Source organism: Pantherophis guttatus, chromosome 2 (genome assembly GCF_059756535.1).
Source record: "Pantherophis guttatus breed Tessera chromosome 2, ASM5975653v1, whole genome shotgun sequence".
Taxonomy (NCBI): domain Eukaryota; kingdom Metazoa; phylum Chordata; class Lepidosauria; order Squamata; family Colubridae; genus Pantherophis; species Pantherophis guttatus.
The window spans coordinates 181,347,910-181,365,334 of NC_142064.1; the positions used below are offsets into that span (position 1 = coordinate 181,347,910).

The following is a 17,425-nucleotide window of genomic DNA, read 5'->3' on the forward strand; positions in this document are numbered from 1 at the left end:
ACAAGGGCGTGAGTGACCATGCGCAAGGCGTCCCGGTCCAGAAAGGGCTACAACTGGCGAATCAGGCGAACCTGATAAAAGGCCCCCCTGGCCACGGCCGTCATATGCTCTTCTAAAGACAGCCGTGCATCCAGAAGGACACCCAGATTGCGAGCCCTCTCTGTGGGGGGCAAAGATTCACCCCCAATAGTCAGCGATGGCACCTGCTGAGTATATCGGGACGCTGGCAGCCACAGCCACTCAGTCTTGGACGGGTTGAGTCTGAACCTGTTCCTCCCCATCCAGACCCGCACGGCCTCCAGGCAGCGAGACATCACATCAAGGGCATCGTTGGGGTGGTCTGGGGTGGAGATGTACAGCTGAGTATCATCAGCGTACAGATGACACTTCACCCCAAAACCACAGATGATCTCACCCAGCGGCTTCACATAAATGTTGAACAGAAGGGGCGAGAGGACCAACCCTTGTGGCACTCCCCATGCGAGGTGCCTCATGGTCGACCTCTGCCCCCCTGCCAACACAAACTGCGAGCGGTCGGAGAGGAAGGAGGAGAACCACCGCAGAATGGTGCCCCCTATTCCTAACCCTCTCAACCGCTGCAGCATGATACCATGGTCGATGGTATCAAAAGCCGCTGAGAGATCTAATAGGACTAGGACAGAGGAGCAACCCCTGTCCCGAACCCTCCAGAGATCATCCACCAACACGACCAATGCCGTTTCTGTGCTGTGCCCCTGCCTGAAGCCTGACTGGTACGGGTCTAGATAGATAGCTTCACCCAGGTGCCTGGGCAGTTGTCGTGCCACCACACTCTCAACAACCTTCGCCACAAAACGAAGGTTGGAGACCGGACGGTAGTTGGCTAATTCAGCCGGGTCCAGGGAAGGCTTCTTGAGGAGGGGCCTCACCACCACCTCTTTCACGGTGACGGGAAAGACACCCTCACTCAGAGAAGCAGTTATAATCCCCTGGAGCCAGCCTCGTGTAACCTCCCGGGAGGCCAGTACCAACCAGGAGGGACACGGGTCCAATAAAACATGTGGCGGCATTATAAAAATAATGTTAGCCTAAAACACAAAAGAAGAGATTAACATGCCAAACAATTGAGAATGTTTTTCAAATTAAGGGGTAAGGTACACAAAATTTAAAAAGGGGCAACATTAAATCAACATTAAATCTATCATAATTGAGAGAGACAATATGTTCAATGCAGATAATCTAGCAACTACCAAAAAGGTCTACTATGTTGTTATCAAGGTGATGAGATATATCACAGGGCTTCTGATGACAATTACAAATTACAGAACAGTTTCATATGGAAACTGTCATGGCTATAGTGAGCATTAATGTTGTTATAAATTTAAAATCAGTAAATATGAAATAGGATGTGAAGCCAGGAGAAGACATGAGTAAAGTTGACCCAAAGTTGATACAATGTGATCTATAAAACAATTTGCTGACAAATATTTTTTGCATTATATTTGCAGGACAATGGTCCATGCTAAATTCTTTATAATAAGCTAAATAAGCCAGGATGTGGTAATTCATGACCTGCCTTCTTAAAGACAGTGAAGCTGGACTTCTGGGGGATGAATGATGAATTAAAGTGCCAACAACAGCAGCAAAGAACTGATGAGTAGACCAATTCCTGGAAACTTCTCTGGATAGAAATGAACAGTAGATTGTCCACGGGTGCTCTGGATTGCATTTCCTTTTGGAAAGACCACAATATAGTGCTTTTCTGTGGATTTGATGGCTGGGACATGAAGAGATTATTTTGTTTGTTTGTTTGTTTGTTTGTTTGTTTGTTGTTTATTTATTTATTTATTTATTTGATTTATATGCCGCCCTTCTCCGGAGACTCAGGGCGGCTTACAATGCGTTAAACAATAGCCTTCATACTTTTGTATATTTATACAAAGTCAGCTTATTGCCCCCACAAACTGGGTCCTCAATTTACCTACCTTAGAAAGGATGGAAGGCTGAGTCAACCTTGAGCCTGGGGAGATTCGAACTTGCAGTAATTGCAGGCAGCTGAATGTTAATTATCCATCTTGCTTGGAACCATAGTGGGGCCTTTTAAAGGACACAAAGTTTGCAACCTCACTTCTTATCACCTTTGGAAATTGCAACAACTTCAAAGCTGTTAAAGACCTTTAGAATGACAAGTTTGAAAAGTCTTCATTGGGAGAATTTAACTTCAACTCTGAACAAAAGAAAAATTAATTGCAAGCTTAAGAACATATGGAATCTGAAATAAAGAGCAAAAAACTGATAAGATTTTGATCTTAGAAAGTTATAAATAAAGTTCTATATAAATCTTGAATCCTGAAACTTTTCCAAGATTTTGAAATTATTTATGAAGAACAAACAGCTTCTCATGAGAAATAGATGTGTTTTGGTTTTTGGAAGACAGAGATATGTAATTTCATGATTTAAAAACTGGATACTAGATGCTAGTAAAGAAATGACAGATGTAGAACAAATTTTATCTGACTAGAGAAAAATACAAATTATAAACCAAGAGAGTGACTGAGACAATTTCTTTCTTATTCGATTAAAATAAGAGGCTTATTAAAACCTAGAAAAATTCTGTGTGATGGGACAAAAAAGAAATAATGAAAAAACAAATCTTGCAACAATAATAAAGGTGGGATACAAATAAATAGATAAAAATATTTGAATTGGCTAAAGATGAAGACTGTTAGAAATAAAAACAAGGAATATAAAGTTGGTTTATTTGATCAAATTTAAAATAAATTACCTCAGGCAACTCTTTATGGACTTAAAAGAGAATTTTTATAGATTTGTCTATAGATAAGGGGTGGGATATAGGTCGAAGAGTTAATTGTTTGTAAACTACCATAAGAGGAAATGAAGAGTCACTAAATTTGTTTATTCTTGTGACAAAGGTTGGAAGTCATTTCTTTATATTTTTTATTTATTATAGAAATATTAATTTCTTCTTTTGTTTCCTTGCATCTTTTATTCTTTCTTTCTCTTTCTAATTTTTGTTCGTATTACATTTTACTATTATAACCAACATACTTACTAAAATTATACATCATAAAAATAGTGAAACTGGCAGAGCAAATAAAGCTCAGTGGATACATTTTTAACTATTGTTGGCACAATGATTCAAAAGCAACACAGAGAATTGTGTTCCCGAAGAGATGGTCTATGGTTAACAAATTGGGTCTAGTTTAGGCTGAGTTCATATACTAGAAAGAATAAATGTGGAAATATGTATGCTGGGAGAATTCAGCCGAGTCTTAATTTTAGGTCTAAATCAGTGATTTGCTGGGCAATGATAAACCCTATGAAAGAGGAAAGAATGCTGAACAAATTGGTGTTCAAAGCAGGTAATATCCCTTTAACCAACCCACGCTTTCTGTTGCAAGTGCCAATTCATTATGGCAAAATAATTGCTTTGTAGTAAGCAGTGAAGAGTTGCTCATTAGAAAACATTGCACAGACATAATTTCTTTAGCTCAAGCTGCTATTGGACTGATAGTTAGAATCTGCTTTTAAGAAGCTTCTGTGAATGTGTTAACTATGGCTTTAGGCAACACATAGGCAGGCAGCTGTGCAGTTCACTGAGCACTAAAGCTATAAATGTTAGCTTAATGCACAGCTAATGATAATGACTACAGTAGTGCATCATAGTAATTTAATAGTACATTGAGTTTTTTATGGTGCTTGCTTCAAGGCTGGTGAAGAAAATCATATAAACTGCACCTTGAATAATCTAATTAAAATAAGTGCATTTTTACTCCCTGCAGATTCGTTACAACTGAAAAATGTATGTTCTTCCATCCCACAGTTACTGGATAGATAGTTTTTGTTATCATCGGTTTAACAGAATCTGCCATTCCATATAATAAACTGATCTTGCAGGGATAAAAGTGTATGCTGCATTAACATGCCTCAGTAATTTGCCTAATTTTCTAAACTTGAAATACAAAATCTTTTTATTATCACCTGAATTTTGAGATGACCTCTAAGGAAGGAGGTTAGGAAAGAAAATGTAAGTTCACTTTCACTTACTCATTACCTCAGGGTTAATCAGATACTTAGATGTTCATTTTCTTAAAAATGAATTTGGAAAATGCTTAGAATAAACTGATTTAAAATAATAATAATATGTTGCCTGGTTGTCATGTCACCACAATAGACCAACCCTCATTTTCTGGAGGACAGAAAGAGACAGCAACCATCCTGTTAATTTCATACTGAATATCGAAGTAACTCACGGTGCATTTTTCTGCTCCACTTTCCAAAACACAATTTTCCGTGTTATGTTGCCTAGAGCACTTCTGTTTCTTTGGGATAGCTTGCTTCAGTTTGTTAAGGATAACCTCAGAAATTCATTAGCTATTTTACAGAGGCAAGAACACCCCTTCAATGGAGAAAGTGCTTACATGGTTCAGTGATCATGTAAACAAAAATTAAATCAGCTACCTCATCCAAATTCCTCACGATGACTAGAAATATTAACAAAAGGTATTTTGTCAAATCTAAATAATATAACTGAATTTGTAAAAAATGTGGTGAACTCAGACAAGTATAATTTGAATGTCTCCTGTCTAATTTGATGTCTCCTCTTATCTATATTTTCCTTATCTTTACTGCAGTGTTGTTTATCCTCAGTGTAAACTTGAGAACTTACTCCCGATTTGCCTCTAATACAGGTAATCCTTGATTTACGACCATAACTGAGCCCAACATTTCTGTTGCTAAGTGAAAAATGTGTTAAGTGAATTTGGCCCCATTTTATAACCTTTGCCACAGTTGTTAAGTGAATTATTGCAGTTGCAGTTGTTAAGTTAGTAACACAGTTGTTAAGTGAATCTGGCTTCCCCATTGATTTGGCTTGTAAGAAGATTGCAAAAGGTGATCACATAACTCCTGGAATGCCGCAAGGGTCATAAGTATGAAAGACGGTCATAAGTCCCCTTTTTCAGTGCCATTTGTAAGTTTGAGCAGTCACTAAATGAACTGTTGTAAGTCAAGGACGACCTGTACAAAAGTGAATGCAAAATCCAGATCTTAGTTAGAAAAAGCTATATGAGTGTTCTGCGTTGTTTAGCAGAGACTAAGGCAAGATACTGACTTAGTTTCACCAAGATGACTATCAAGATTCCACCAATCAGTAGCACAGTTGGCCAGGCAAAAGCAATGAGAAGGCCTTCTGGAGGATACAATCTCTTGAAAAGGACGCTCTTTTCTTTCCTTGATGGGTCATAATGGCAAAGAAACCTCTGATGCTTTCTGAAATTGTCTCTTATCATTTCTACATGCTGCTGAACTTTTTTATAATTCTCCATATCAGGCGGTATATAAGAGCACTGCAGAAGAAAAGAAAGAAAACTCAGGATTACTGCTTTTCAAAATTATTGACCGAAAGTAAAACAGTAATTTGGGGGTACTTTTAATCAGTGCTGCCTTAATATTGTTTTTTTCCTGCACTGTGGCTGTTGTGAATTAGATTATGAATACTACATGTATCCTATTGTGACTTTTGTAGGGGAATCCATGAACTTTCCAAAGCTATCCTTCATTTACTTATTGTTAATCAGAGTTTTTCAGGGTCAGAGGAAGATCATAACTCAACCTATTCTTACAAGCAATTAAGGAATCAAAAGTCTTTTTCTCTGCTGTGATTAGAACTAAAGGAACTATTTGTTCTATAGGTAGAGTATAGGATTACAAGGAAAATATTGCTAGGAAAAACTGGGATCATAGATTTCCTTCCTTCCTTCCTTTCTCCCTCCCTCCCTCCCTCTCTCCCTCCCTCCGGAATATTATCTATGTGAGCATAGATAGAAGGGAAATTGTTTATTTAGTTATCAAATCTGTACACCACCCATTTCATCTGCATAACTGTGGACAGCGTACAAATAGAACATTAGGAATGAACTGACACATTTGCTAATAAGCAAGATTTTAGATTAGAGGAAAATGGATTCATTAAATTTTGCTGAAGAAGGGGAAAATATTATAGGATTTTTTAAAAGTACTACATTTTTATACATTTTTGAAATTTGAGAATTATACTCAATGTTTTGGAATTAAATATTTGAATTTCATCTTAGAGTTATGATAGTGAGACTTTCTCGTTTGTAAACAATGAAGGGAACACTATGTCTATCCTTGCAATTAAGTTTCATGTATAGTTTGCTTCCTTATAATTTTCTACAGATGTTTGATCTGTAGCCTTAGGGAGTAAATCCTATTGGATAAATTGGGATGTACAGTAGATATTTATAATGTTATAGCTTGTGTTTTCACTTTTTCCCCAATACACATAGAGATGAGGGTCGGGGTGAAATCCAGCAGGTTCTGGAGAACCGGTAGCAGAAATTTTGATCAGTTTGGAGAACCGGTAGGGGAAATTTTGAGTAGTTTGGAGGACCGGCAAATACCAGCTCTGGCTGGCCCCAGAGTGGGGTGGGAATGGAGATTTTGCAGTATCCTTCCCCTGGAGTGGGGTGGGGTGCTGAAAGCAGTAAAGGGGCAAAAGTTAGGATGAATGGATCAGAGGTGGGTTTCAGCAGGTTCTGACCAGTTCTGGAAAACCGATAGTGGAAATTTTGAGTAGTTTGGAGAACCGGAAGTAAAAATTCTGATTAGCCCGCCCCCATCTATTCTTTGCCTCCCAAGTCCCAGCTGATCAGGAGGAAATGGGGATTTTTCAGTAACCTTCAGTAATCCTAACCTGGATTGAGGAGGGAATGGAGATTTTACAGTATCCTTCCCCTGCCACACCCACCACGCCACACCACTCTCACCAAGCCACGCCCACAGAACCAGTAGTAAAAAAAAAATGGGATTTCACCACTGGTGAAATGAAGAAAAAATTACAAATATTGCAGTTAAAGTGGACTAATATATACTTTAAACTATAAATTTCTTGGGGGATAAACATATATTGAATGATGCTGTTAAAATTTTTAGCATGCTGAAAGGTTAGGTTAGCCATTGATATTGGAGACGATGTGAATTATTGGTGAGATGAATTTGATGTTCTGCTAAGAGTAGTATCAATTGTCTAATTATATAAGAAGCCTTAAGAAATATTTTGAGAAAATTCGAAATATTTAGCATTAATAGGATTCTATGGTATCGGAGAAGGAAAGGACGAAAGTCTAGTGCTATGAACCATATGATGGTCCAGTGCCTTGGGTAGAATGCCTTGGAATGTCTACTATATTGTTGTAATATGAAATTTGAAATGTGCTTATTTTTATTTACAAAGTCAAAACGTTGAAAATAAATGAAGCAGCATTTCTAGTTATAATTTAGAGATCCAATTTTACTTAAGATGAATTAGCTCATAGTAATATTTAATTTACGGGAAAAAAAAGTACTCTCTTAAAATTAGGACTATTTAATTGAAAAGGCTGGAAATCTGAGGTCCACCCCAGATTCTTGAAGGAACTAACTGAATATTGCTGTCAGCGTTTCAACGCTGGCATAGAGAGAGCAGAGGAGAGCGAAAGATAAACTCTGAAACTTTTGCCTATGCAATAGCGTGAGTATTCCTGATTTCTCTTTTTAATTGCTCTTGCCTGCTGGAGATTGAATGTGTAAGCACCATTTCAAGGCCTTAAAGTAAATGTTGAGCTACCCCTTAGGGAAATTTGCTTCATTGTTTTTATCTACAGAATTATAGATTGCTGTGTAAATGAAATGATTTTCTGCTAGGCTATGAATTATAGCAAAGTGATGGCTTCCATAAGAAATGAGCTTGAAAATGAAGGAATGTAAAACATGATTAGGTAGAAGAAACAGCATTTATATATTATAGCAAATATACACAGCTTATAGTATTTGATATAATTATAAATTGCTCTTGCATAGTACAAGGATGAGCATGTTTAGTTTTATTCTGCTATAACCTCTGATGATCTGTATCGCTCAGAATCCCAGAAGAAAATGTGGATTTGGGAGGACAGAAATAATTCCTGCACATGTAACATTGCAGTAATGATACTGAATAATAATGACTTTTATTTATTGTACGCTGCCCAGAGTCCCTCTTTGAGAGAGATGAGCCATTCAGAAATATAATATATGAAGAAGGTAACATTATTGGTTTAAATATAACATTCTTTGAAAGCTGCTATATGAAGTATGTCTAGGAGTTGAGGCAAAGCCAGTATAAATTTATTTATGTGGGGAACTTCCCTGAGGCAAAACAATGCTGCCTTCCATCAAACTATTACTTAAATACCTTTGAGCCCAAGTGATGCCTGACTTTTATGCAAGGAACAACTGCATAAATACCATCAAAATTGCCCATCGCTGACAGGATAGGAATTCAGGATTGTGGTTGAACAAAATTCATTACTATTCAGAAACCTTTATTATTTGCATTATCTACCAGGACAAACAAAATTCTGCCATAGGGAGTTACCTTTTGCTTCAATGATATTTCAGGACAAGAAAGGATAATTTGGCAAGAATAGCCATTGTATCACCATTTATTATATCTCTTCTTGCATGTATCCTGGTTAGAATTTGCTGAGTAGTAATAGAACGCACAGCCTTAATATATAGCATACAAACCTTGGGATTTCTGTCCACAGTGATCTCTGTGTGGTAGAGCATGACTAATTGCCCTAAATGGGTTAAATTCACATAGATTTCCAGACAAGGATAGTGAAAAATATTTTTATCCTCAGAGCCTTCAATGAATGAACAATGGACTTTTTCCTTGATGTTAGCTGTCACTACATTGCATTCACCTTCATCAGCCCAGACACTGCAGAGACAAATTTATTAAGAATTTATGCATAACTTAAGCCTGGTAGTACATAAATATCTGTTTTTGATATTGTCAGCACAACTTGTGTGAAAAATACGGTGAGACAAAACAGTATTAAAATTATATTGTCCATATGAGTAAAGGCAAATAGCAATCACAGTAGTACTTAGACTTATATACTGCTTCACAGTGCTTTATAGACATCTCTAAGTGGTGTACACAAAAGTCAGCATATTGCCCCCAACAATCTCATTTCACCCACCTCAGAAGGATGGAAGGCTGAGTCAACTTTGAACTGGTCAGAATTGAACTGCTGGTAGTGGGCAGAGTTTGCTTGTAATACTGCATTCTAACCACTGCACCATCACAGTTCTTATGTACACTTTTAGCAAATGCTCTGGCATACACACACACACACACACACACACACACACACACACTGATTTTGAGTATGCTTTTCCTATCATCTGATAGGCCAATAAAATACAAACTCTTTAGGGTAACACAATCATATTTTTTTAAATCCCACATTTATAAACATACTTAATACTGCTTCCTCCAATTTTGTCCACAGCAACCCTGTGAGGTGGGTTGGGCTGAGAGAGTGACCAGCTCAAAATCACCCAGCTGGATTTCCTGCTTAAAGTGGGACTAGAAATCACAGTCTCCTGGCCCTTCTAGCCTGATGGCTCAACCACTACATCAAACTGGCTCTCATGTTTATTTAATTAAGATTATTAAAATTTGAATAGAAAGATATTTCAAAACATATATGATAGAGAGGTTGATGAGTAAGTGATTAGAATTAGTTCAGGATTCCTTTCCACATTCAGATCAGTTTGGAATAATGCAGAAAAGAATGTTAGTTCCTAATGGATTTGATGGCTCAAGTGGAGATAGGAATGGTCTCTATAGAAAAAAAATCCTACCTGGGATCCCACGGTGCCTCAGAATAGAATCCATAGTAGTTTAGGGATCTCTGACTCTTATGGAGGATTGACTTTTCTCTCTCTTACACCCACACACATGGATCCATACTTTTTCCCCTTCAACAACATTCCTCCCCCCCCCTAGTTCAGATGTCTTTCTTTCATTCCATCTTTCTATTATTTTCTCCCTTTTCTGCTCTTTTTTTTCCTGAAATGGAGGGAAATACATGTGGAGGTGAATTTCTATGTTTGATATGTGCAGATAGGGATGAATCCGTTTTGTTAAATGGAGTATTTTATTTTACATGCAGTTAGTTTGATTAGTAGTTGTTAATTTAATTAGTATTAATTTACTTTTTTGTCCTTACCCTCCGTGCGTGTGGGTGTATGCATTTATACCGAGACATATACTCATCTACACATACAGTTTATACTGGGTATATAAATCTCACACAGAGATTTAATGAGTCAGCTTTATGTTGTCATGCTTGGACTTTCCTCAACCTATTGTCACAAGTCGGCCTTGGGGAAAAAAGAACGAAGGAGAAATCCTGGCCCAGTTATACTATTGCCATACAAGTACGGTATTAAGTTAACTATGAAAGAAAGATGATAATTCCTGTGTTCCAGAAGCAAAAACTTCTTCCATTTAACCAACATAGCTTCCAGTTTAACAATTTATGTTTCAGCTTTAATATATTAATGAAGATTATTTATTAAATGCTTTCTGAGTACAATAGAATTTCCATTTTGAGAGGCATCACATGTTCAGAGCTACGTGACACCAGATTCATTTGTATAATCCAGCTAGCCATTCACTGGAGATGAACATACTCTCTATTGGTATCTCTCCCTTCCCCAGCATTTTAAAGGGACAAATGATGCATTAAAAATCAATTAGTTTAGTTTCTCCACCTCTGCAAAACTCTGAGAGGAAATAAATCATGGAAATAAGGCATACGTTTTGTACCTAGTCATCCCACAGCATAGAAGAAAGACATTTTCCAGTCTTTCCACTAATGTCTTCTGCTAAAGTTGCCAAAGCTTCCAAACAGACTCACTTGCTGCTTGGAGACCCACTTTTTTTTTCTTTTTTGCATGGTTTAAGAAATAACGTTTCTTTTACCTTCCTCTATGTAAAGGCACCAGGACGATACCAATAAAAAGATACATCATTGCTGAGCAGGCCATCATTCCCAAACCTAGCCATAGGGCCCTGGTCTCCCCTCGTTTCTGTAATGCCACCACCTTTTTCTGTAACATGACTTCTTGGGATGCTTCTGTGGTTCTTATCTCTGCATAAAAATATAATCAAATCTATCAGGTTTGTTTGTATGACAGCTCCACTAACAGTAAACTCATCCTTATCCCAGAGATTGCATATAACTCGGTTTAATATCATTAAGTACTTGCTTGCCAAAAATAAAAACTTGAGAACAAGCCCAATTTTGCGAGCTATACAATAGTATTTACTCACTTTTTCAAGGGTAACATCAAAAAATCACACTTCAGGTGCTCAGACCATCGAGTATCTTTTTTTCTCAATAGGAACAGTTCAGTGTTTCATTTGTAAATGCTGGTGGATTTTCGTAGCCAAAATTCTAAAGGGCATTTCATTTCCTGAAATTAGCGGTTCTCATCCCATGCACAGACTAACACAGCCAGTTTTAGCCCATTTTTGGCCTGCAGAGATGTAAGAGAGAAAGAAAGAGAGAGATATAGACACACACACACACACACACACACACACACACACACACACACACACACAGAGAGAGAGAGAGAGAGACTTGTTGATTTTAAGCTCCTTGGGGCTCAGAAGAATTGCTGCAAAACTGAGTTTCTTGAAGTTGATCACTAGACTCCTAAACAACTGAAAAAACAATCTAGTAAAAAGAAAAGTCAACCAAAAGAGCAACATGCAAACAAAAGCAAACAAAACACCCCCAGGAGCGAAACAAATTAAAGTTTAATTTGTGTGCATTGTTTAATAGACTGTTAAATTGGCCACACCCACCTAGTCACATGGCCTAGCCACACCCACCAAGTCACATGACCATCTAGCCAGACCCACCGATGAATTGGCCCCCTGTTTAAAAAGTTTAAGGAATCCTGTGTTATGCATTTCCTTCTTTTGCTAGGTAATACATAACTACCCTCCCTATCCTCTTTTGGTACAAAACAGCTTTAGAAGTGTTTTTGTCAGAGGTGTGGCAGGCAGAATAAAGTTCTCCTTTCCCTGTAGTCCGATTTTCAGGAATTTGTTTATAAGTTTGGAAGGAAGACAGATTTATTTGAGAAGGGCATATCAGTGATGCTGGGGTTGGTGACAGTGGAGAGGTTGTGATTCATTTTACTTCACCCTCAGGCTCTCCTTTCAATTGAATTGCAGTCTTGTGCAATCCCCCAAAGTCATCCAAATAGTGAAACTATTTATAACAATCCTTGGAGAGTGTATTTGTAAAGTCTATTGCAGCTCGGATGCCATGTAACTATGCCATTTGGGCATGCTGTGAAAAAGGGAACTAGACATAATATACTTCTTAATGGACACCCTTGAATAACTTCCAGTGTAAGATGCTATGACCCTAAAACAGCTTCTTTTCTAAGAACAGTGCTATGCTGAACATTTCTTCCATATTATTTCCCCATCAATTCTCTCACAGGGTGCTGGATAATAAACTGCTTTCAAATTTTAATACAGTTCTCATGTGTTAAGTCCAGGAGTCTAAAGCTTTAGATTCCTGAGCTAAATTGATAGGAAGAAGATGAGCATGGCTTTAAAACTGGAAGGGAGGATTCGATAACCTGTGCCAAATTGATGATGCTGTCTGATAGCTGAAAGTGCAAATAATCTACAAGGTCTAGTAATGAAAGTTAAGGAGCACAGACAAAAAAAAATGGGACTAAAATTAAACATAAAGAAGACCAAACTAATGATCACAGAAATAACAACCAGCTTTAGAAATGACAGTGAAGATACTGTCATACTGAAGGGGTGAATAGCTTCTGCCTAGAATCATCAACACTAAATAAATTGGTTGTCGAGAATCACACCATGGACTAGCACAGAGTAGCATTCAAGCAGCCAGCAAGGCCTTGAAAAAGATACTCATTTGTGGTTGATGTGCATATATCTATGAAGATCAGAATAGTGCAAGCAATGGTTTTTCCTAAGACTCCATGGAAGTAAAAGTTGGACTTTGAAGAAGCAGGATAGAAATTGCGTTGAAGTTTTTGCCCGTTGGTATTGGAGAAGACTCCTGAGAATACCATGGAGGGATAAGAAAATACATAAGTAGGGAATTGAATACATCAAGTCAGAGTTTTCACTCAAGGCACAAACATCAGGTGCAAATGACCTACCTCAGATAATATGAAAACCTTGCTTTCTAGAGAAGGTTCTAATGCTTGGGGAGGTGAAAGGACTCAGTTACAGTGACGGTGAGTGCACCATTGGAACGTCTGTAGGACTGGGTTGAGAAAAGATCCTAGTAGAGAAAATCCATATGGTTGTTAACAGTTGACATTGACTTTGATGGCACATAATCAATCTTGGTTGCAGGATTCCTAGTACATCAGTTTATCCCAGTCTTGGATTTGGTTTTTATCATGCTTTTTTTCTTCTTCTAGAGTCTGATTTGATCTTTCTTTTAAAAAAGAAAAGTTCTCCTTAATTTATTTATTGCCCTTTTAAAATGTTTTCAGAAAAGTTCATGAGAAATTTGAATTTATTTATTGAATCCATTATTTATTGAATCCATTATTGAATCCATTTCAGGGATTAAAGGAATTTGGATAGTAGGGAAGAGAGGATAACACTCCTCCACCTTACTTAAGTACTGCCATCATGAATTTCAGAACCCATAATTCTTGAACTCTTGATCTTCCAGCCAATTGAATCTCAATTTGAATCTCAATACTTTTACACCAAGGACAAGAACATATTGTAAATCTCTTTCCACAACAATTTTACTGTAATAATTAAATATAAATTATAGATTTTTAAAAAAAACCACTAAGAAACCTGATTTTTAAACAATAGATTTACTTGTTTTCTACTGCTTCTTTATATGCTGTTATGTGCTGCATAATTTATGCAATGGTGCTCATTTTCTATTGAAAAGCTATATCAGAGCCCAGTTCTTTGTGGAAACCATCATTCTTTCCTTAATCTCTGAAATATCAATCTCTCTATGTACTTATTTTATAAAGTGAACAATATTTCTACAAATATCAGTTCTCTACGTGCCAAACTGTATATAGGGGGAGAGTAAAGGCAAGAAAGAATCTACACTGGAAATTGGGAAAGTTTCAAAATTGCACATTTAGAAAAACACCGAAGAGAGATTTAGAGATAAAGATAAAGAAAAGTTAGTGAGACGAATCAGATTAAATTGAGATCACTGTTGAACAGGAATGATCTCTATTATATAACATTTGGTTCCAGGTCACATTTTTCTTTATCTGTACATTGTAAAGTTCAATGATAAAGACACTGTTGATAACAGAACCACAGGTATGACTTTTGACATGAAACAATGAAGTAATATTTCAATTTAATGCTGCCATTACAAGTTTAATAACCCTAATGTACTAAAAGAGTTGAAATCCAAATTAGATGGTAAACAATGTACTTTAAAGAAATCCATTTAACATCTGATTGCCTAAAATTAGAACATTACACCCCTCACCCTCAAAACTGTTACTTGTTTGCTATAAATATCTACCTTTCACAATTGGCTCGCTAGACATTTCTGTATTTTATATTACTATAGACTTTCTCAATATTAATTTGCATTCTAAAATAATGTTATTAAAGAAAATGAAAGTATTTCAAAACACTGAATCCCTTCAAGAAATCAGGAATGGACATTTCGAAAAACATCCAGTTCAAATCCTTTTCGTTAAAACATTAAATGATTTTAATTATCACTAAATAAAACTACGGTGCTGCCACTGTGTGCCCATAAACTAAAACTCGTCATCTTAACATCATAAACACAAAACTATTCTGGTTTTTTTTTTTTAGAAAATATATTGATAAAAAACACCTTGTGTTTTTTGTTTCTGTTCTTACTTAAAATAAGGTTTAAATGTTTCTGCAATCTGGTAAAACTCTAATAGGAATCTAATAGTTCAAATGTTCATGTTATTCAGAAGCGTTGTATACACAGGATTGCTGAAAAGAAACTTTTCGGAAGTCATGCTTACCGCCTTTGAAATGTGGCTGAGAAGTTCATGAATTTTGGGGGAAAAAAATGATCTGCAAAGATCAGCTCCGTGCTGGGCCCCCAAGTAGCAAATCTGTCAGCTGTAAAACGATTACCTTCCTCCAAAGTTGCTGCTGCTGATTTTTGAAAATGGATGTTTAGCTAACTTTCCTAGTATGAGATTTCTGCTACCATAAATGGTAAGGTATGGAAACATGCAGAGTTTTACAAGATTAATAGTGCAATGCAGTGACTGATGTGTTATGAACAATTGTAAGCTAGAATCCTCTATTCCTTTGTGCTGGAAATGGAAAGATTCCTGTTTTGTATGTTATAATGCAACTAAATATAATCTCCGTGCACTGGCATACTTTTTAAAGTAACTGAGAATCCGTGGCATTTTCTAAATAGTAACTTTAAAGAGATTCTACTGTCCAGCCATTACTTTTCTTCTTCTCATTTTTATATTAAGATAAGGTTTGTGTTTAATTATTCATATAAATCCGAATGCAGTATACATTTGGATTTATATGAACAATTGAACACAAAGTGTTGATTTTCTTGGACTTCAAAACATGATAAGCCATGATGTTACCTTGGTGATTATTATTTTTCCTCATGGCAACATGCCTCTCAGCAAATGAAGAAAACAGAGAAATAATAATAATAAAAAAAATAGAAAGGTTTTGATAAGGATGGGCCAAAGATTCCCCAAAGATTATGTTTACTTGATTGTTACATCTTGACTGCCACCTTTTTCATCCAGTTACGTGGAAATTAAAAGTTATTACTGAATCTGTTTGATAATTGTATGTAGAAATTTAAAGGACTTTTAAATAATGAACCATATGCTTGCAGATATGGATGCCAAAAGATTTAGAATTCTGAAAAAAAGATGTAAATGAAGGGTCATGTTTTAATGCCATTGTTTACTAAAAGATGGCAGAAATTTTGAGAAGACGATGTTTAAGCAGTGAAAAATTCCAGCAAAATATTGCAAGCAATTTTTTTTTTTAACATCTTATTTAAAGTAGCTGTGTTTCCTTTTGGGATTGTACAGTGCTACTGCACAAATTCTGCATTAGTCTGGGGCATTCAGCTGGGTTCCTTTTTTTATCCACTAATTAATATTGTCTGGTAATAATACAGAGGTGGGTTTCAGCCGGTTCTGAACAGTTCTGGAGAACTGGTAGCAGAAATTTTGAGTAGTTCGAAGAACTGGTAAATACCACCTCTGACTGATCCCGCCCCCATCTATTCTCTGCCTACCAAGTCCCAGCTGATCGGGAGGAAATGGGGATTTTGCAGTAACCTTTCCCTGGAGTGGGGAGGGAATTGAGGTTTTACAGTATCCTTCCCCTGCCACGCCCACCATGCCGCCAAGCCATGCCATGCCCACCAAGCCACACTACAGAACCGGTAGTAAAAATTTTTGAAACCCACCACTGTAATAATACATTACATTTAAGAAATAAAATATTGGAAATCATACATTTATCTTGGAGCTTAACTCAAATTAGTTAAACAACAACCTTAGCAGAAAAGCTGGGCCTGGTCTTACAGCATTCAGTTCCAGTTCACCTCAGTGCACCAGGAGTAGTCTTTTTGTTCATCAAATGAAACTCTTTGAATAAGAGAACAATGTTTTCCAGAGATATAAGCCATCGTGTTACCATTTTAGCATCATAACAAAGGTGCTAAAAAATCAAGCTGGAGTGAAATAAACAGAGTACTCATGATTCAAATGAAGAGAGGTTTTCTCATTTCCCTTTCTTCTAGACTGCTGATTGCTAGGCTAGCACTTTGGACTGAATACTGCTTCCTACTTATGGTACTTTTTTTTTTTATTGAAAAAGTTTTCAAATACAAAATTTTTCCCCCCACATTTTTCTCCCGCCCTCCTCCCTAACCCCCCCTCACCACCCATCCCCCCCATGACTTCCTCACAACAAAAACCTAATTCATAACAGATTATATAATATTTTACCATCCCCTTACTCCCTCCTCTAAATACTGACCCTTATTTACTAATAATATTATTAATATTATTACTTCCCCCTTTAACCATACATTTCAAAATATCATTTTACTATAGTATTGCGTAATAACTTCTAATTTAACATAATAATATTATTATAACTCCCGATTTAACAATAATCTGCCCTATTTCTCCTCCCCATACTTATATCTGTATATTAATACAACATTTCATAACAACCTTCCATTTTAAAACTATATAATAAATCCTGCTTTAACATTTAATCTTTTGTATATATTAATATAACATTTCAAAGCAGCCTTCCCCATAAATCCTAATTTAGCATTTATTCAGCTCCATCCATTTGCTCCAGTCCCATAAGTATATCACTTAAGCATCCCTTTTCTTAAACTAAACAATCTGTAAACTAACCTATCTCCACCCACGTTCCTACAAAATTGCCATACACAACAGTTCTTAATATCTTTAATCTACTACCCACCCTACTAAAAAAAAAGTATTCCATTATATAGAA

The 17,425-nt window shown here is 36.6% G+C and overlaps 2 protein-coding genes across 8 annotated transcripts in view; one reads left to right on the top strand and one right to left on the bottom strand.

The window, feature by feature from the left end:
- The window catches only part of KCNIP1 (potassium voltage-gated channel interacting protein 1), a 567,622-nt gene that overhangs the window by 55,495 nt on the left and 494,702 nt on the right, over window positions 1-17,425 (top strand). The gene's annotated exons all lie outside the window — the stretch shown is intronic.
- On the bottom strand, window positions 2,054-15,058 carry KCNMB1 (potassium calcium-activated channel subfamily M regulatory beta subunit 1). Of its 7 annotated transcripts, XR_015732529.1 has the most exons (8): window positions 14,914-15,058; window positions 13,066-13,190; window positions 11,177-11,382; window positions 10,826-10,994; window positions 8,572-8,767; window positions 5,203-5,348; window positions 4,254-4,333; window positions 2,054-2,154 (listed from the first exon to the last, which is right to left on the bottom strand). XR_015732529.1 is itself a non-coding variant. In XM_087887387.1 (7 exons), exons 4-7 carry the CDS (start codon window positions 10,960-10,962, stop codon window positions 4,306-4,308), a joined length of 507 nt encoding a protein of 168 aa, XP_087743513.1. In that variant the 5' UTR covers window positions 10,963-10,994; window positions 11,177-11,382; window positions 13,066-13,190; window positions 14,914-15,058; the 3' UTR covers window positions 2,891-4,305. The 7 variants fall into 7 exon arrangements, 6 of the variants coding, with proteins under 6 accessions (XP_087743513.1, XP_034261860.1, XP_087743514.1 ...); XM_087887387.1 differs by lacking the exon at window positions 2,054-2,154 and having other exon boundaries at window positions 2,891-4,333; XM_034405969.3 differs by lacking the exon at window positions 2,054-2,154 and having other exon boundaries at window positions 2,891-5,348; window positions 14,914-15,046.

Excerpts from the sequence above, each read along its gene's own strand:
- KCNMB1 (XM_034405969.3), bottom strand. The coding sequence starts at position 10,962 with ATGTTACAGAAAAAGGTGGTGGCATTACAGAAACGAGGGGAGACCAGG. Across the intron at positions 8,768-10,825 it reads GTGCCTTTACATAGAGGAAG|TGTCTGGGCTGATGAAGGTG; the intron begins GTAAAAGAAACG and ends TTGTCTCTGCAG. Across the intron at positions 5,349-8,571 it reads CTGTGGACAGAAATCCCAAG|TGCTCTTATATACCGCCTGA; the intron begins GTTTGTATGCTA and ends TTTCTTCTGCAG.